We start from the raw sequence: 22410 nt of genomic DNA, 5'->3' as shown, positions 1-22410 counted from the left end.
GAGATCATTCAGTAAAACCTTCGCATTTTACAAATGAGCAAACTGAAGTCACTGGAGAACTTGCCAAAGGCTATATAAAACATCAGAGTTCACACTTGAACTCACATCCTCTGATTTTTTTCTGTTGCTTTTGAAGAGTTAAACATTTTCATCGCTTTCTTCACATAAATTCAAATTGAAGTCCAGAAGTGTATATACAGTTCTATTAACAATGCTTTAGGGTATGTAGTGGCCATTTTTGATAGCCTGGAATATTCCTTACTGTACTAAAAATGACCATATACAATAGTTAGATTACAATGAACACAGTTAAATATTTTTCTCTGTAGAGCAAATTTCTGAATGTTTTTTGAGACTCAGCTTACAGGCATACTAAGTCCAAGGCCAAAATATCCCAAGACTCCAGATATCTCCTGCAACAGTTTTGGGGGTGCAGCAGATTCAAGAAGTAGTATAATTTAGAGGGTTTCCCACTTCTAACCATCATAGCAACACCACCATTCGGCTTGCTATGCAATCATAACAAAACAGTGTTGATATTATTCATTTTTCAGGAAGAATTTAAAAAAATCTGGTGTTTGTTTTATAAGGTAAATATTGTGTAATGTGAACACACTGAGTATTATGAATCATTAATCATATTTTGAATCCATTCTATGAATGGTTTACCTATCACTAAGTTAGAATAGCAGAAATAATAAACAACAACTGTTCACATTTTATGTAATTACTTTGTTGTAAATTATAGCTCAGTATCTGCTGGCACCAGCAGACATTTATTATCAAGCAGGCACCACAAGGGCGAAGTTAAGTATTAAAAGCAAACCACTGACAGCATCCCTCTTACAATGAAGTATCCTGTACCTGGAAGTTTGCTATATTTTAAGAGCCACTTATCAAATGATATTGCATAATGTAGTTTCGTTAGAATATAAAAAATCCCTTAGTGGAAAGGGACTTTGAGAATTTGGGCTAGGAAGTCTGGTACAAACTTGCCCAGCAATGGCTCCTATTGGAGACTGTGAATAGCTGTGACTGTCCTCCCTTTCAAGGAATTCAGATGTTGGTGCTTCATTAGAGTGGTGATGATGCATGTTGTTTGTTTGTTTGTTGTAAGGGTTTGTTAACTGTGAGTTATTTTGGGTTATTAGTTTTCTCCTCTCGTGCCTTTTTTAAATCAAGTTCTCTTGCAATAATTATTTGATTATATTAATTATGTTTATAAATCTTGCTTAGGTCTTATATTTAGTGACCATATTAATTTTATATGGAGCATAATGTATTTATATTAAACCATTTTGTTTCTTCAAAAAAAAATACCATTGTGTCTTTTATTGCATCTTTTGGAGAAAAAAAATGCATCTCCATTACCTGGTGGAGAGTCAGCTGATAAATTTTTCACACTAACAGAAGAAATATATATATATATATATATATATGCTGAATGTATTCTTTTACATATCTATCTAAAAATCTTTGGACTTTTCCACTTCATAGCTATTAGAGAGAAATACTAAGTATTTTGTGAACCATTAGTCTCATGGGGAAAAGTACTCTAGTAGACCCATATTTAAAAAATTCTATTTGAAGAGTCAACTTTTCAGAAAGCACTTATTTACTTATTATTGTTTGAAAAATGTATATTTGAATTGTTCCAGCATGAGAGCACAGTAAGTTAGGTGTACAAATAACCAAATTACTATTAATGGAATGGTTTCCTTTTAACATACTATTATTCAATTGCTTCATTAAAGAATAGAAGAGATTCTTAGATTCTCAAATATTATAGCAAGAAAGCATAAACTCTAGAAGTTCAGCAAAAATAGAAGTTTCAAGAAAGTTTTTGGTAAGATTTTTTTTTATGCCTCTTTCCCAGGATCCACCTACTTAAATTTTAAGAGGCTTACACCATTTTTTTCACATACAATGATTAAATGTTGATCTAAGTAATTATTGAACAGTTCCTAAATTAGAGGGGTAGCTAACTGTGTCTGTGGAGCTATACATAGCTACACATGCATGTGCATGTACACTCACACAAATGCACCATACAATACAGATTTTATCTGAGTTTGCTCTTGACTTCTGGCATTATATAATTGTATTCTATTCCTGCTTCCTGGAAATATGAGAGTCCTGTGAATTTTCAAAGATTTCTTGGATCCCCTATAAGCGAACAGGGGAATATAAAGCTGCAAATTGTAACTTACTCAATGACAGAATCAGGATTCCAAAGAGATAGCAACAAGCTAGAATACTCAGCTGAATTAAACAATAATAACAATAATTAAAAAAGATGAAATTTAGTACAATGGGGATAAATATAATGTCTTGAATTTGGGATAAACTAAACTGCAGAAGTATAGAGAAGGGGAAATATCACGATTTAAAGTTCAAGGACATAAATTTGAATCCTTTTTCTGCCATTTCACTACCTATGTGAGATTAGACAGGTCATTTAATCTATATTGGCTCCTTTTCCTCAATTGAAAAATAGAAAGAAGTGAAGAATTAATTTTTAAGGCTTCTTTTAGTTTTAAATATGTTAGAATAGGTATTTATTCTGTTGCAGGTGCTTTGGATGAGGAGGGGAAGAATTTACAAATTTCTACAGAAGAAAAGCATCTAATAATGATAACATGAATAGGCCTTTATGTCTAGGTACATTTCATAGTATATAAGAGAAGACACCTAATTTGAGAATCCATATGTAGAGATGGAAAATAGATTTTAGTAAGAGGAAAGGGAAGAGGAAAGGGAAGAAGCAAAGGAAAAGAATAATTAGTATTACAATCACTCAAGAAAGAATGGTCTTTTTTTTTTAAGTTTCAAAAAATTTAGAACAGAAAGGAATCTGTTTTTTAATTGAAGTTTTTAATTTTCAAAATATATTCAAGGATAATTTTTTCAACACTGATCCTTGAAACACCTTGTGTTGAAATTTTCCCCCTTCACTTACTCCTCTCCCCTAGATGGCATGTAATCCAATATGTGTTAAATATGGTATAACTATATGTTTTAAAATCTAAAATAGGCATATAATATTTATACAATTATCTTGCTGCACAAAAAAAAAATTCAGATTAAAAAAAAGAGAGAAAGAAAATAAAATACAAGCAAACAACAACAAAAAGAATGAACTGCTATATGTAATCCATCCTCAGTTCCCATAGTCTTCTCTCTGGGAGTAGGTGGCTCCCATCATCACAAGATCATTGAAACAGGCCTGAATCATCTCATTGTTGAAAAGAGCCATGTCCATCAGAATTGGTCATTATATAATCTTGTTGTTGCCATTTACAATGATCTCCTGGTTCTGCTCGTTTCACTTAGCATCAGTTCATGTAAGTCTCTGCAGACCTCTCTGAAATCATCTTGCTGATCATTTCTTATAGAGCAATAATATTCCATAAAATGCATACACCATAACACTCAGCCATTCTCCAACTGATGGGCATCCAATTAGTTTCCAGTTTCTTGCCACTACAAATGGGCTGCCACAAACATTTTTTGCATATGTAGGTCCCTTTCCCTCCCTTGAGATATCGTTGGGATATCAGCCCCATAAAATACTCCTGGATCAAAGTTTGATAACCTTTTGAGTGTAGCTCCAAATTACTCTCCACAATGGTTGAATCTGTTCATAATTCCACCAACAATGTATTAGTGTTCCAATTTTCCCACTTCCCCTCCAACATTTGTCATTATCTTTTCCTGTCATTTTATCCATTCAAGAGGTATATTGTGATAGATGGTCTTGAGACTATAGAAAAAGGGAAAAGGGGATTATAATCATGTGAAGGCCCTCTCTAGATCTAATGACCATTTTATGATGGATATTTATCATTCATTTCTCATTTGACAAAGGTACTATAAATGAGATCAGTTGGAAATTAAAGGTGAGTCACTCTCTCATAAAGGAGACCAAGTGTCATATAGGGAAAACTAATCCCTCCTTCAGGTAAATATGACTAGTTTCTACCTCTGACATAGGCAAGTAAGTGCCTATTAGCATGGAAGCTTGTAGCTTAGCAGAAAGATTGCAGATATGGAAAATCCCAGAGAAAGGGCAGAGTAAAACTGAGTAGAAAGAATACTAGACAGAAGGTAGGGGCATGTCAAAAACAGGGAAAGTATGAGCAAAGAAAGCCAAAGCTGTAAGATTTTTTCTGTACTATGGTATGTAGAATAAAGCATAAGATCAACATGTAAACAAAAAGCATGACCCATCATTAAATTATACAATATTACTAAATAACTTAGCATAGTGCTTGACATGTAGTAGTTATGCTAGGAATGTATATTTTCCTCTTATTGTTATGCCACAGTTCTCTTTTATTGTCCTAATTCTGTTTCCCTAATTATCCTGACCCAGTCCTGACTCAATTTCTCTAAGTGTTCTGCCTCAGTTTATAATTGTCCTGCAAAACCTCCCCTCCTTCTTTATCAGAATATTTGATAAGGATAAAAGATCTTATGTTTTAGAATATCAGAATGTCTCTCCCCATCCCAAGCTATTGGAATGCCAGATACCATCTTATTAAGATGCCTCTCCTCATGTCTGGGGTGCCTCCCCCTATTTTGTCATCCCCCTCTCTGGAAGCTCATTCCACCCTGTCAGAGTTCCCACTCTCAGCACCTGGACTCTGCCCCTGCCTCAGTCTACCCCCTGAGTTTATGTATACATGTCATTGAGAACTCACATTATTTGCTGGATTCTTGGAGAGGATAGTCTCATTCAGCTCTGGTCCCAAACCTGGGACCAAACCAAATCATTTGGTCACAGTAAATTTCTCCCTTTTAAATAAATTATTAAATACTCTCTAATCTCTATCTTGCCTCAGTTTCTCTGGCATTACACTATGAGTCAAAAACAAACAAACCAAAAAAAAAAAAAATGAACTAAGGCAAATTTAAAAGAAGCATAGTGTCCAGAGCAGGGGAATCACAGTCCTGCTCTGTTTTCCCTGGTAAACTGATTTCTGCCTTGATCATAGTGCTTAAAATTTTTAAGTTATTTGTTTTGAGTAGCTCAGTTATTAAATTATCTTCCTGATTATATTCCTTTGATTATTCATTAATTTATGTCTTCCAAATTATTCATTTTTATAATATTGATGTCATCCTCTAAATTGTTCTTTTGGTTCTACTTATTTCACTTTTGTATCACTTTGTCTTTTATTGTCTTTTTGAAATCATATATTTCTTCATTTCTTATAAAGCAATAGTACTCCTTCACATTCATATACCACAATGATTATTCATGATTACAAAATCCAGAAGACCAACAATAAAACATGCTATCCATGACAGAGAGATGATGGATTTAGGGTGCTAGAATGCATGATGATAATGATGATGATGATGAATTATTTGCAAATAGCTATGGAAGGATGTTATTTTGCCTGACTATATTTGTTAGAAGAAAATTATTTTTCGTTTCTTTTTTATTTCTCAATGGGATAGGCAATGGGAGGAATAAATATTGAGAAAAATACTTGAGTGCTATAGATCTGAAAAGTTATATCAGATCTATATATAGAGGAATTCAATGTATTAATAGTTTTACTTAACTAATTTATTTAATTTGTCCATGGCTGTAAATGTAGAAATAAAACATATCAATAAAACTTTTTTTTTTTTTTAATTACATCTACTTCATGTTGTGGGCATTACATCTTGAAAAGGATTTTGAAAACAAAAATAAAGCCAGAAAGTAACTGATTAAGTGAGTGGAGTTTGATATCACACTATAGCAGGATAAGTTAAAGAAACTTTGAAAGTTTAGCCTCCAGAAGAATTAGTTTCACATAATAGTTCTCTTGCTCTACTTGTCAAATACTTGAAGCTTTGTCATGCAGAAGAGTCTGGAGACTTATTTGACTCAGCCCCACAGGGCAGAACTAGAGCAAAAGAATTTTGCTCAAATGGAATTGCTTGCCTCCAGGGATAATGAGTTGCAGAGAGTAAACACTTAATAAATGTTTGCCATATTGTACTCAGGGTTTCAGGTCCCTGAAGGGTTTCAAGCAGAGGCTTGATAACTATTGCTGTGATATTGTTTATAAGATTTATATCTTAGGTAGGAGTTAGATTATATTATTTCTAAGGTTCAAACTAAGTTAGTCTGTGAGTTTATGATGATAATAATATGAAGCATCAATCATTATAAATTAAAGAATAATGAAATAAGATACAGAAGACATTTGAAATGTGTGAAGTAGTGGAAAGATTTAAAGATTGGCTTTCTAGAAAAATTGGATTCAAACCAAATACTTATATGTTCTAGTTAAATAATACCAAGGAAGCCATTTAAATGTGGGACAACTAGGCAATTCCTAGCCTTATCTATTAAGTTAGAGATGCTCAATATGTATTGGTTGAGGGGATCCCTCCTCACATTAGGAATTCCCCAAATATGATCAAATTACACAGATGCCACATATTTTATGTTGATTTAGTTTGTTTTAAGACTATATGATTATTTTCCTTTTGCTCTCCAGCAGGGAAGTATAATCAAATTTTGTTGCTATGGTGATGGTTCTCAGGGGTTCTCAAACTACAGCTGGTGAGCCAGATGTGGCCTGCTGAGGACATTTATACAGCCTCAGGTTATGGCAAATGGCTGAGGGGTGGAGACAGAGTATGAGGTTTTGTTTACTATAGTCTGGCCCTCCAAAAGTCTGAGGGACAGTGAACTGGCCCCCTTCAAATCCTAGTCAACATGGAAAGCAAACCTACTGTAAAGGACAAAAGTTGTTATGATCACTATTTCCCTTTCATTTTGAAATATATATTCCAAAGAGAAGAATTATGCAAGCAAAAGCATAACAAAACCTACTAGTTCTAGAAGAAAAAAAGTTTAGACATAAAGATTGATTTATCAGAAATTACTTTTCAAATGAGATTTGCAATTCAAATAATCTAAATTAGCTAATAAATACTACCTCCAAGAAAAAAATAATAAAACAAAAATAATAAAAACAATGACATATCCATTATTCCATTCCTTCTCTATTACCTAATGCCAATATTATTAGCATGAAAAGAAAGATTTCTTGGAAAAAATATGTGAACATAAAAAACAACTCAAAGCAAATGAATTATTGAAATATAAGCAATAATGATATTATTTACCCCACAAGTATTGTATTCCAGTGTTTTCACTTGAATTTTGAACTTTCATCTTCCACATTCATGTTTTTTCATAATAATAATTTTGTTATTTGGTCATTTTTCAGTCATAGCTAATTCTTTGTTACTCCATTAGGAGTTTTCTTGGCAATGCTATTTGGAATGATTTGCCATTTCCTTCTCCAGCTCATTTTGCAGATGAGGAAACTGAGGCAAACAGGGATAAATAACTTGCCCAGGATCACATAGCTATAAGAGTCTCTAGCCAGATTTAAACTCAGAAAGATCAGGACACTCTTGGCCATCACATCTCCTATCTTCCTGAAAACTTATAATAACTTAATATAAATATTTATCAAATTAAGCTAAAATGCCAGATTAGTCTGATTTGTTTAATAGAATTTAGCTAATCATTTCCCACTAAATTTAACACTTTTGTTCATTAAAGAATGTCTGGGTTTAATGCTTTTATTTTTATCTAATCATCTGACAAAAATATTCAGGGCCTGCTATTTACACAACTTCTATGCAGGAATTTATAATCTACTTGTTATTTCTAGTTTCCTGTAAATTGTAAATCCATTTCAAAGTTAGATTCTGTCTGAATTAGGCCTATAAATATAGGTACAACTCAATAAATATGTTAATGTTCATATTCGGCAATATTCTCTGTGGGCAAGATGTAAAGAAAAAGAGGGCAGAGGATACCTGTGGACTCTTCAAAGAAAAGTCAATATAACTTCCAAGACATGTATAGGTCAAGCTTTTTCTGCTGAAAACAAGTAGAATAAACAGATAAATGTTCTCATGAAAGGGCCTGTACTTCAATAAAGAGCACTCACTTTATTTGTCCTTAGAGCACCTTAGTTCAAATTTTGACTTATTTTTATTATTTTATGACCATAGATCACTCTAATTCCCTGGTATTCACTTTTTAGTTCAGAATTTAGCCATCCATGCCACTCTATCTAAATCTATTTCAGTTTTGAGTTGTAGCTTTCTATAACTATATTAAAGCATGATGATTATTGTGAGAAAACATGAAAGCGAAAGAAAATGGAACATTGAAGTATCAGGAGTTTTTAACCTGGGATCTACGGGTCAAGTGGTCCATGAACTTGAATGTGGGGTGAAATATCTTTATTTTTATTCATTTTCAACTGAAATTTAAAATTTCCTGTGGAGCCCATAGCTTTCACTAAACAGCCAAAGTGGTCTATAATATATTAAAAAGAAGTTAACACATAACTAAATGATTTCTTCTAGCTCTGGAGCCTCTAATAAAGTATTTGTGAGCCATTCTGGCTTTGATAATATTGAAATTAAAAGGGAAAAAAATGGCAGAATCCTCATGGAAGGAGTATATTCTATTTAATATTTTTAAGTCAGACCTAATAAGGGATTGATTTTATATGACTCTCCATATTTGGGCTATGTTTTGGGGGCCATCTGTAGGCTGACAAACCTGAATGTAAGCACACATTTTTTTTATTTCGAGATCTCAAGATCTCCAAAGTCTTTTATAATTAAATCTACATTGCAATTTATGTTAAGGAATATAACTAAACAATATGCGAAATTATTGGTTATCAACATTTTTAAAGAATTGAAAAAATAGGTTCCATAAACTGCTGAGAAAAAAGTATACTCCTTTGTATCACCATTCAGTTTTCTCCAAAGATCTAACATACCTAATTGTTCTAATATTCTATTTACCTCTTTAATTTCTTTCTTATTTGTTTTGTGGTTTGATTTATCTAATTCTGAGAGTGCAAGGTTGAGACCTCCCACTATTATAGTTTTGCTGTCTATTTCTTCTTGCAACTCTCTTAACTTTTCCTTTAGGAAGTTAGATGCTATACCACTTGGTGCATATATGTTTAGTATTGATATTGCTTCATTGTCTATGCTTCCCTTTAGCAGGATATAGTTTCCTTCCTTATCTCTTTTAATTAGATCAATTTTTGCTTTTGCTTGATCTGAGATAAGGACGGCTACCCTTGCTTTTTTGACTTCACCTGAAGCAAAATAGATTGTGCTCCAGCCTTTTACCTTTACTCTGTATGTATCTCCCTGCTTTAAATGTGTTTTCTGTAAACAACATTTTGTAGGGTTCTGACTTTTGATCTAGTCTGCTATCCACCTCCACTTAATGGGAGAGTTCATTCCATTCACCTTTACAGTTAAAATTACTAATTCTCTATTTCTTGCCATCATAATATCCCTGGATTATGCTTTTTTTTTTTCCTTGCCCCCCCAAACCCCTTCCCTTGTATTAAACTTATGGGCCCCACTTGCATCATGTAGCCCTTCCTCTTTAGTATCCCTCCCTCCCTTTAAATCCCTTCCCCTTTTTTGTACCCTTCCCTTATTACTCTTTTCCTTTTCCCCTTTTCTCTCCCACTTTTTAATGAAGTGAGAGAGAATTCTCTGTAAAACAAATATGTCACTTATTTTCTCTTTGAGCCAGCTCTGATGAGAATACGATTCACACAATGCTCCTCCCCCTCTCTAACTTCCCTCAGATATGATAGGTTTTCTTTGCCTCTTCATAGGATGTAGTTTCCCTCTTTTTATCTCCCCTTTTCCCTTTTTCTGACATTATTCCCCTTTCCGTTTCTACTTCTCTTTTTTATGTTATATCAATAAAATCAAATTATATATGTGGAATTTATGTATAACCACAACAGAAATACAGTTCTCAAGAGTCCCTTTTAATTTTTTCTGCTTCTCTTGAGTCCAATGATTGGAGATTAAACTTTTTGTTTAGATCTGGTGTTTTCCTTAGAAACATATGAAATTCATATGTTTCATTAAATGTCCATCTTCTTCCATGGAAGAAAATGCTCAGCTTAGCTGGGTAGTTTATTCTTGGCTGCATTCCAAGTTCTTCTGCCTTTCAGAATATCAGATCCTAGTCCCTTTCAATCTTTTAATGTGGATGCAGCCAGATCTTGAGTGAACCTTATTGTGGCACCTCGATATGTGAATTGTTTTTTCCTGGCTGCTTGTAATATTTTTTCCTTAGTCTGATAGTTCTGAAATTTGGCCATAATATTCTGTGGAGTTTTTTTATTTTTTTTAGGGTCTTTTTTCAGAAGGTGTTCAATAAATTCTTTCAATGCCTATTTTTCCTTCTGGTTCTGTTACCCCTGGGCAGTTCTCTTTGATGATTTCCTATAAAATAGTATCAAGGCTCTTTTTTCATCATAATTTTCTGGAAATCCAATAATCCTCAGATTATCTCTCCTAGATCTATTTGCCAGATCTGTTTTTCCAAGTAGATATGAAATATTTTTATTTTTTAATTTTTTGGTTTTGCTTGACTGATTTTTGATATCTCAGGGAATCATTCATTTCTATTTCTTCAGTTCTGATTTTTAATGACTTATTTTCTTCATTAGCTTTTTTTACTTCTTTTTGTATATGTCTAATTGAGTTTTTAAATGAATTGTTTTATTCTATAGGATGTATGCAAGATAATCTGCATAGCAAAAACAAAAGAATGAGTTACCTTCCCTCATATTCTCATATAAGAAAAAAAGATCACTAGAATAAATAGATGGAGATGACTCTAGAAAGCAATAAATGCACATAAAGTGACATTGAAAATATGATTTTTTTATATATTAGTACTAAACTAAAACAAAATTGAAAACATTTTACCAAGGAAAGTCAGGGGCTTCATTATGATATTTGTCAATAATATCCTCATCATCAAGTTATACATTAATATAATACAAGTCAATGGATAGATATTATAAGAAATAACTTCATTCTTAGGGTAAAATTGTAATAATTAGGTAAGATGAAAAGAGAAATGAAGGTTTAATTTATATCCAAAGAAAGTTAAAGGTACTGAATATTTACATCTAACGCAAAATAAAAAAGTGTTATATAGTGATAAGAAGTATTTCTATAAGATGCAACCAATATGTCATTTGATTTCCATAAAAAATCTTAGAATGCAAGTACTATCCCCAAATTTTGATAAGGAAACTAAGGAAAATAATAGCTAAAGGATTTGCCCACCATTAAATGAACTCCAGTCTTCCTGACTTCAGGTCCAATGATCTATCCCTTGCACTACATAACTGCCTCTCATTGTTTGTTCTTTGTTCTAAAAAGAGGATTGTGGCATCAGGGAGATGATGCCATGACATGTAAGTAAGTTGGATTTAAATAAGAGAGGTTTGTGCAAAATCACTAGCCTCACTTTCTCCTCCAGTTCCATCCAAGTACAGAGGAACGATATATAGGTAGTAGGAGACTTTGACCTTTTTAAGTCAAGGTCTTTAATAATAGGGCTCAATCTGACTGAAACAATGCCCATGGAGTGATTAAGGCTATACAAAAATAGAAGCAAAGAACGACCTCTTTGATCTAATTTTAAAAAATCTAAAAAATAAAATTAATCTGAGAGGACTTCTTAAGTGAGGGGGCAGCTAGGTGGCACAGTGGATAGAGCAGCAACCTTGAATTCAGGAGGACCTGAGTTCAAATCTGGTCTCAGACACTTAACACTTCCTAGCTATGTGACCCTGGGCAAGTCACTTAACCCCAGCCTCAAAAAAAAAAAAAAAAAAAAAAAAAAAAGTTTTAAATGAGTTGTTTTGCTCTATAGATTTTTTTTCCATTTCACTAATTTTTTTTTTTTTTTTTTTTTTTTTTTAGTGAGCTATTTTCTTTTTCTAATTTACACATCCTGCTTTCCTGGGAGTTATTTACCTTTTAATTCACAAATTTTATTTCCCTATACTTCCTGGAAGTTTTTACCTTTTCCAGTTCACTTTCAGGAAGTTGTTACGCTCTTGCATAGCTTCTCTTTCCTTTCCCCATTTTTCTTCTAGCTCTCTTTTAAGATTTTTAATAGTCTCTTCTAGGAGAGACTTTTGTTTTGGGGACCAACAATTGTCTGGAGACTGTCTGCTACTAATCTTTTCAGGGTTGAAAATCTCTTTCTGTATAGAAGCTATCAATCATCCTTTTATTTATTTATTTTTTTAACTTATTTTTTAAAGTGTGTAGGGTCTGTCTTCAAGACCAGGAGGTTACCAGCTTCCTCTGCAGAACAGGGATAGGTGTATAGAAGGCCTGTCAACCAGCCACAAAGTCTGGCCAGGTACAGGAGTGTTCTGGGAAATAATTCCCCAACGGAAGTGACTCAGGCCCACACAGATATCCTATAACACATTTAACATGCATGGGGACTGCCTGCCATCTAGAGGAGGGAGTAAAGGGAAGGAGGGGAAAATTCGGAATAGGGGATATTCCCTAGCAAGGGATAATGTTGTAAAAAATTACCCATGCATATGTACTGTCAAAAAAAATTATAATTATAAAATTAATAAAAATAAAGTTAAAAAATATAAGAAAAGAATTGAAAAAATAGTTCTAATGATCAATCAATAAGCATTTTGTGAATTGCCTACTTACATGTCAGTACTCACTAAGAAAACTGCTAATAAAAAGTAAAAAATGTAACGGTCTCTCCTTTCAAATGACAGAACTCCTTTCAAATGACAGAACAGAAAATGTTCACAGATAGTTAAATATAAGATATGTATAAAATAAATGCAAGATGATTGGAAGAGTAGGGCACTAGTGGGAGTGGGAATCAGGAAAATCCTTTTGGAGGATTGAACACTTGAGTTAAAATTAGAAAGAAATTCAAACTAAGGAATTCTAAGTAGAGGTAAGGAGAAAGAATATTACAGGTATAAAGGACACGTTATCCAAAATTTATGGGCATTTCCCAATATTACTATAATCTCAAAGGAAAGTATTTTTAATCTCTATTGTAAAATTTACTAGGCAAAGCATATTGCTTTATTATGGAATAATGCTATTCCCTAAGTCAGAGTAAATAGAATTGTAAGCAACAGAGAAAAGCCTGGAGAGAAATAGACTCATTAGAAAAATTATAGCTGTGTTCAATTATTTGAACAGCTATCATTTAGAAGACCAATTAAACTTTTTCTGCCCTTTTTCTGTATAAAATACACAGGATAAAAAAGGAAACTAATTATACTGAAATAAAGTTATTAATTTTTTTTAAGTTCATAAAACCAAGAATGTCAAAAGTTCATGGAAGAGAAGAATTCAAAATTTGTCTCAAACTCTGACTTGCTTTGTTACACTGGGCAAGTCACTTAACCTCTCTGTGTAAGACAGAGGAAACCGAATTGTAAGCAATGAATCAAGGGACTATGCAACAGATGATGCCTTCTGACAGAAATCATCATTTAGATTTGTAAATGTTTGTATTTGGGAGCTAAGCATGTGTGCCACTGAGACTAGTCAGTGTTGTTAAGGTAGATTCATAGATTGCTTCCATTTTTCTCAGAAGATATTTCACAGTCTAGTAGCTTAGAGACCCAAACATATGTAGTTTCTAAAACTCCAGAGAAGTATCAAGGGCTAAATTAAAAAGCTCAGTGCCAGTGGAATGAAAAGATGAGCATCATATTTCTGTGGAAGATCATCTCTCTAAACAACTGTCTTCTTCTTCTTTTTTTTTTTTTTTTACAAAAAACATCCTAAATCATTAAAACCCAATTTTCTTTTCACATCTAAATGATATCCTTTGTTACTCAGGTACTTTGTAAGGATTAGGCTCAGGAAAACAAGAAAAGCAATGCTTCTCCCAGGATTAAATAATTAACATAATTATTGAGTTTTCTAATACATGCAATTTCCAGAAGGCTTCTTAACCCTGCTTCAAAAACCTCAAGGACAAATGTGGAGATGTTTACATGCCAAGAGAGAAACAAAATTATTTTTTTCTGAAAAAAACATTTTACAATAAAGTCTTGTAACAGAGATTTCCATCTCCATAGATTTGTGTAGCAATAATTTTCTTGGCCATGATATGTAGAAAGGAAAGATTGTATGCAAAAGGAAGTAATGCTAACTTTTTACCAAGTGTTCTTAATCTGGATTCCATGAACTTAAAAAAAAAATAGATAATAATATTTTAATGTAATTAGCTTCCCTTTTAATATTATGTACTTTATACATTTTTAAAAAAATTGAAAAAAGTTTAGTCAGTCTTCCAAATGATATCTCTTCAAGTAATTGAAAACAACTATCATTTTTCTAATGAATCTTCTTTTCTCCAGGCTGAACATGCCCACTTTCTTCAACTGATCCTCACATGAGACCAGAGTAAAACTCTCATTCATTCTGATTATCTGCCTCTGGACAATCTCTAGTAATATGAAGAACTAAAAAATGCTCCAGATGAGGTCTGACAAGGTTTGTAAACTATCCTCATGATTGCATACTAATATCATAATATCTATTTTTGCATGATATTGTTAATTCATATTGAGGTTGGCATACAGTTGGGAGGTAGTTAGGTTAGGCACAGTACCACTGCACTTTAAGTCAGAAAGACAGGAATTCAAATCTTGTCTCATATTCTTATTAGCTATGTGACACTGGGCAAGTTACTTTATCTCTCTGTGCCTCAGTTTCCCAATGTATAAAAATATGAAAATAATAGAATTTATCTCATAGGGTTATTGTGAGACTCAAATGAGTTATTGTATGTAAGGCAATTTCAAATATTAAAGTGCTCTATTATTATTATTACATCCAAATTATTTTCTAAACTGTTGTCTATCCGTGCCCTCCTTATATACATAAAGTCAAATTTTGTATCACATTTATCCCTATTTAAGTTAAATAGAGTGGATTCAGTCCAAAGCTCTGGGCTTTCAAAATCTTCTAGTATTATGATTGTCATCCACCATGTAAATTGTCTCTCCAAATTTTAAACCATCTGTAAATCTGATGAGCATAGTGGTAAAGCCTTTATCTACCTCATTGATAAAAATGTTAAACAGCATTTAGCCACTACAGTGGCTGTGGACACTACACCAGAGTTCTTCTCCTACCTTGACATTGTACCATCAACAACCAGCCTTTGAATCTAGACATAAACATCTCTGTATTAATCTGATTTTATTACTACACAGTGAATATCTCTATATCAAAATATCAAATACTTAAATATTGGAGGTAAAAGATAATACAAATATTATTTAATCCTATTCTTATGAAAATAGTTATCCTCTACATTTCTATCAATGACTTGAAAAGGAATAATTGATATGCTCAATAAATTTGGAGGTGACATGCTATTAGGAGGGTTTACTAATGGGTAAGGATCATAATTCAAAAACAAACAAAAAACAACTTTAGCCTCTTCTTAAATATTTATTATATTTGAATGTAGCCCATAGCTAGAAGCTACATCCTAAGGGAATGTATAGCTTTTGGGAGCAACTATAATTTAATCAATAAATTTACTGAGTCAATCAAAAATCATTTAAAATGATTTTTAAATTTAAATTTTTTAAATTAAAAAATGCCATGCTAGTTTGGAATTGCAACACTGTCCTGTGACTTGTTTCATTATTAACATAGTCTATAAATTTTTCTATTAGCAATTCAACTTCTTGATGTTATATAATACTTCTAAAATTTTTATAGTTTCTTGGTTAATATTTTTATTTGACATTCTTTCTCTATACCTCTTTGATTTAGCTATCAAGACTATACTTCACTCACAGAGATAGTTTGGTGGGATATTTACTTTCCTTATATTTGCAATCTATTTAAAATTTTCTTCATTATTTAATAAAATTAAGTTAAAACATTCATCACTTTCTCCCTCCTTCCCTTCCTTCTTTCTTTTCTTTCTGTTTTCATTCTTTTCTCCATCCCTTCCTTCCTTCCTTTCAAGATTATGTTAGAAAGCCACTAAGCATTTATTAAAAAGCTATATTATGGGTTAGATACTATAAAACATTGGGGATGTAAAGTTAAAACCACATTATTTCTGTCCTCAAAAAGGTCATAATCTAATAGAGAAGGCAAAAATGTTTGAGTTCTTTGTTTCTTGTTTGGTTAATTTAGGAAAAACATCTGAAAATCTGAGTTTATTTGTTATAAATTTTATAGTTACATGATAAGACAAACTATTTTCTAATGTTTTATTTTACTTCCTCTTCATTTTGAAGGAAATAGTTCTTCTCATTTATTTATAGAGTTTAGCTTTCATCTTTTTAAATAAGTTAAAAATAACCTTAACCTATAAGTTTTAAAATTAATTCCTATTTTTATTAATTCAATTTTTATTTCAATTTTATTAAGCCTTTCTTTGATAATCAGAAATACTGTTTTTGTTTTCTTGCTATTTATATCATTCTTGCTATTTATAAATTGATTATCATTTTTATGGGGACATCCTTTCGTTCTTTTTTTCTAATTCAGGGTTCCCTTGATTTTTCTTCTTCACCTTCTTTTCTTTTTTCTCCCTTCTTATTATTTTTTCTTTTGTAGCCTTAATTCTTAGATTGAGATTTTGTGCTCAGTCTACTTTCCTAGAGCTTTCTTGTGAGTTACAAATAAGTCCTGTGATTTCTTTGTTGTAGATGCAACACTTGCTACCTTTCTAGATGAGACCTTACTTTTTGCTCTAATCCCTGCTATCATTTACCATCTCCTTGTGTTCAACTGAAGGTATACGTTTTGGACTTGCAAGTCTCTAATTAGGAATCATTTCCTTCTCTTGTGGAATGGAACATTGGAGATCATACTGATTTTAGATCCCATCTTTATCTCTCCTGGTTTTAGTGTCCTAGTTCGGATTTGATCTTATCTCTTACCGTGAAAGGTATAGGCTAGGATTCTTTTTCTATGTACAGACTTTTAAAGACTGATTCTGTCTCATTGGCTGTTCTATCTTGAGATACAGAATTTAGCTTTTGGTCTCTGATTACTGAAGTTCATGTTGGCTTATAGCCAACTGGATTCAGGTACATTGGTATAAAATCCCACTTACATTGTTGAAGTGATCTCATTACCAGCCTTCATCAACTTATGGTCTTTATATTATATGTTTCTTGAATGAATGGATGAGCTGCTGCTGCAACTGCTTTCTCTGCTGCTTTCCTCCTTCTCTCTCCTCCTCCTCCTCCCTGCTCCTACTCTTGAATAACTAAGTGGCTATAAATGAAATATTTTATTGCCAAAGTCCCTGTCTAATGGCAAAAAGATGGGCTGAGATCTATCATTTAATCAATTAATTATTATTGTTCTAGTATATAATTTCAAGCCCATAATATCAATTTCAGTAGAACTTTAATAGGCATGTTGATGATTTCAAAGTGATGGAATTCTATTTATACTCAGTTTTGAATCCCAAGTCAAATATTCACAAAATAAGCACTAGCACTTTTAAAAACACAGAAGACCTAAAGATATTAATAGACAATTTGTGTAGCATTAATGGAGTCCCTTAGTAATAATCATGTATATTTACTTGATATATATAATTTATATAAAAGATGTGTTGGAATGTATTGTAGTACATATGTAAAATCTATACCATTTTTCTTTTATTTTAAAGAAAATTGATTTTTGGGTAATACTTTAAAATTATCAGGATTTTAATATATACTAAAATTGTTACTATTAAAATAGACAGATAGATACAGACAGGCAGATAAATAGATGTGTGTATGTGTATATGTGTGTGTCTCTGTGTTATCCTTGGATTACAATTAGTATTAGGTAATTTATCAAATAAACAGAATTTGACAGAAAACTCATGTTCATATGCAATAAATGTCTTTAGAGCAGTGGTAATAGTTGGGTTAGCAAAAAATACTAAGTTGGAAGCAAAAAAGTCTGAAGATATTCTTCATACTTTTATAAATATACAGTTTTTATTTAGTTGTGGTATTTTTGTTTCCCTCCCTCATTAAAAATAACAGGATAGAATCACAAATTTCTCTGTTTTACATGTATCTGGACACTTACATGTCATTGAGTGAGTAAAGGAGTCTTATATGAGGTTATTGAAAAAAATAGTGAAAATAAAATCATTAGTTTTACCTCTCTTACCTTATATCACATTCACTTTATAGGCTGTCATTGCATTATTGACTCATATTGAACCTCTCAAGAGAGAAAAATCCCCAGAACAATTTCTAGATGACTTTCAATCTAACCACAGTACCCTCATCTTGTTTTGTGAGTATTTTTAGTCCAATCACAGGACCTTATGTTTAATTATACAAAAGCTCATTTTGTTAGATTCAACTCATTTTAAGAAATAGGTAATTTATTTGGACATTATCTCTATTATTCAAATTAACCAACAGTTTAGCTATTTCCCCTAGTTATTTGGTATCTGCAAATTTTATATGTGTGCCTTCTTCCATACTGATGAACATTTTAATAAAACAAAGCCTAGAATCAATCTGTAGAATATTCTATTCCATACACTGTGTCCATTTTCTTCTAATGATGCACTAATCTTTATTTTCCTCTGTAGTAGCCCACTTGATTCTTGATAAATTAAGAACATAAACTTACATGAAGAGCTGTAAATGGCATTTTGGCTTTCATACTGAAAAATGATAACTACTGATTTACTTAAAAACACAGGCATAAAAGAAGCAGAATGAAATTTAAAATCTATTTTTATACAGAATAGAAAAATCAATTGGTAAATATTTCATAAGGGTTCTGATTAAAAATGTACCATAATAACATCAATGGGACATCAATTAAGAAAGAATAGCTCATTAGATTTCTCTAAACACTACGTATATTTCAAGGAGTGAAGATGTTGTCAACAGGAGATAGTGTTAGTGAAAATAGAAGCCATATTTCAAAAAGTAAATAAGAAATCTAATGCTTAAGAAAAATATAAATGAAACAGGAAAAATTTCAATTATAGTATGAGTACAGACTTTTATGTAAGGGGAGATATATATATATATATATATATATATATATATATATACACACACATATAAAAATGTCATTTTTATTCAAAATTATTGATTTTTTAAACTTTGAATTGTTCCATTTAAAATATATATTTATGGAATTTTTTTCTAAATTTCTGTATTTTTTGTTGTTATGAGGAAAATAAAATATGTATATATATATGTATACATATTTCTAATGCTTATAAAAATATCAATGAAACAGGAAAAAATTTCAATTGCATTATGAGTACAGACATATATATAAGGATATATATGTATATGTATTACATATATATATATATATATATATATATATATATATATATATATGTTGATCATTTTTATTCAAAGTTATTGAGATTTTTAACCTTGAATTATTCCATTTAAATATGTTTATGGAATTTTTTTCTCTAAATTTCTGTATTTTTTATTGTTATCATGAGGCAAGGAAAAACATGCATATTTATACATACATGTTTTCATACACACATTTTGAACCAAAATAAGTTACAAATTATTTACACATTAAATTTACAATTTCATATATATATATATATATATGTATAATTTTACAAGTTCAATCTATATAAAATAGCAAATCCAATCAAATGTTATTTGTCTGATTGGTGAATACAATTCTGTAAAATTCAGCAGTTTAAAAATCTATTAACTGATTCAATATTAGAACAACTGTTAACCTAGTTGCATTAAAAATAATAAAAATCTACATGTTATTAGATATTAAAGATTAATCTTTTAGAATTGTAAAAAAAAACTTTAAAATATGTCTTCTGTATCTTGTAACACTGTATATTTTATATTCCCAACTCTCAGAAGTAGGTTCTGTTATCACTCTCATTTTATAGTGTAGGAAACTGAGGATGGAGATTAAGAGAAATGTTCAGTGCCAGAGTTGAACTTAATTCTTTCTGACTCCATATCCAGGTCACTGTTTGTTATCACCTAGCTGCCTAATAATATAGACAAATAAATATTTTCTATATGATGAACAAAAGTTAACATGAAAATATCTGAGAATATATCTTTATATATAAAGAGATTTAAATGCATATTTATTAACACAATTAACTATAAAAACAACCACTATACTTAATTCATAATATTAAAAATAATTTAGGTACGTAATATTTAGTTATTATGTATCATTAACAAAACAAAACAAAAAGGAGTTCCAAATGAGAAGAAAAGTGCCAGGTACTTTATTTCAAGTTGTACCTCAATAATTAATATCCTTTTCTTTTTTTAAAAATAATATCGCCATTATTTAGTCATCTACTCTCTGCTTTAAGACATCTAGAAGATGAGACTATGAAATGATCAAGGATAATTTTGGATACATTAAATTATTGAGAATATCTTAGTAATAGTAAATGTAAATTTATTTCCTAAATCTTGCATTTATCATTGTTTACTCTGGCCAATCAAAAATGTCTAATCCCTTTCTCATATGGTTACTTTTTAAGTAACAGAACAAAGCCTTCTTCATTCAACAAATACTTTTAATAAATTCTCATAATTCTTTTTTGGCATGAGTTTTCAAAACATAAATGTTTTACTAATTATTAAAAGCAGAAATAAAGACAGTTTCTCTAAAATCTGCCAGAAAATGCCACATTGCATTGTTACAATAAAGTTTCAGAAAGAAAGGATGGAAATATCTTTGTGAAACTCTATGTACTTTACAAAGACAAATAACCTTGAAATCAGGAGTATAAAAGAATTAATTACTAGAAGTTACATCTTATGGGATAATAGTTGATTCATCATAATTCAAAGTGAGGTGTATTAAAGATGCAAATATCATTAATAATTTCCTTTTTAAAATGCAATGTTTATATGAAGTTGGGTGTATTTATGTGTGCTTGTCTTTGTACCTGCACTAGCACATAGAGATTACAGTAGGAGAAAACATGCTTTGAATTATGTTTACAAGATGAATAAAATTATTGAGGTCCTATTTTTACTAAAATGTATCATTAATGATAATCATCATTAATCCTCATGGCCACTAATAAAAATAGTATTTACTTGCTACAAATTGCTATTATAATCATCTTTCTAAATTTTATAATTGAACATCTATATTATCACAAAGTCAATTTGATCAGCAAGAATGCCATTTATTTTCATTAGAACTAATAATTATCCTAAATGTCCTCTTTTCTTACTGAAATAGCTTTGTCAAAGAAATGTCCAGATTTTAAATGACAAAATAGAAAACTGATATAGACAATACATTTTAAATATTAAACAGCTACTGGGTCTATCTTAAAATAAGAAACATATCTTTACCTTAGAAAACTGTGCATTTATCCATTTTGTGAATGTTTTCTTTTGAACATCTTCCCTTTCATCTGCAAGTTAAAATAAAAAATAGTGTTCAAAGTTATATCATTCCCATTTTACTTCCAAGGTTTTTAAGCAATTTATTTTCAAAGATTCTTTCACTCATCAACATGCTTTAATATTACATCTTAGCAGGACTATGAATGCCATTTAGAGATGAAGTTAAACATTGATTTTGTGAATATTGATGCATTTAGCATCCTAAATAAAAGAAGCCAAAAAACTCTGATGATTATCATCCATGTTGTCATGTAAATGTTATAGGAACTCTGCTCAGTATAATGACTAACCTCAATTCCATTGGACTAATGATGAAAACTGCTACATATCCTAGAAAGATAAAAATCTCACATTTCAGAATGAGATTTTGTTTTTTGGATATAGGTTTTACATATATATATATATATACATATATATATATACACATATATATGTATACATATATACATATATATATATTTATTTATTTTATTTTATTTTATTTTTTCTTTTTGCTTGACTCTACATGTTTGTAACAGATTATTTAATTTGCTTGTGTTTTCGATTTGGGAAAAAAGAGAGAAGGCAATTTTTTGCTGACCAAAAAAAAATAGAGAGAGAGATTTAGTTAGAGAATCTGTTTAAATACACATTAAAAAGCTGAGGAAATAGTGAAATAAAATGCTTCTTATATTTGTTTTATATTTGCCATTTCAAAAGTAAATGCATTTTTGTATTATTATAGCTCTGGTAATATAAGGGAAGGGGATAATTATGTAAATAGTATCCACTATCTGCCAGTCATTGTACTTAGTTCTTAAAAAGAAAAAAAACAGATATTATTTCCTTTGATCATAAAAAAAACACTTATACATCCTGTTGAGATGTTTATATGGGGAAGAGGAGACAGTTGTCATAACGGTTTGCTATTATTTGCTGCATGTAAGTACTTTATTTTTATTTGAAAACTGGAGGTTATAAAATAACCCAACCCAGGAAGGAATATGGTTAATGCCTCTTATTCTGAGACTAAACGGAGATGTGAAAAAAAGAGAAAAAACAATAAAGAGTTATCTACTTTATACAGGCATCAGGACATATCCTAGCAAGTATTTAAAGCTATTACTAAAGCTAGTAC

The 22410-nt window shown here is 31.0% G+C and overlaps 1 protein-coding gene across 1 annotated transcript in view; it reads right to left on the bottom strand.

Moving 5' to 3' along the window:
- DMD (dystrophin) overlaps window positions 1-22410 on the bottom strand; it is a 2117885-nt gene that overhangs the window by 1907356 nt on the left and 188119 nt on the right. The window contains 1 exon segment of the mRNA XM_074300855.1: window positions 21240-21301. Within this exon segment, the coding sequence (XP_074156956.1) occupies window positions 21240-21301 (62 nt within the window).

This window comes from Sminthopsis crassicaudata, chromosome 3, assembly GCF_048593235.1.
Source record: "Sminthopsis crassicaudata isolate SCR6 chromosome 3, ASM4859323v1, whole genome shotgun sequence".
In the NCBI taxonomy this organism is placed as follows: Eukaryota; Metazoa; Chordata; class Mammalia; order Dasyuromorphia; family Dasyuridae; genus Sminthopsis; species Sminthopsis crassicaudata.
This window is presented reverse-complemented; position numbering and strand designations above follow the sequence as displayed.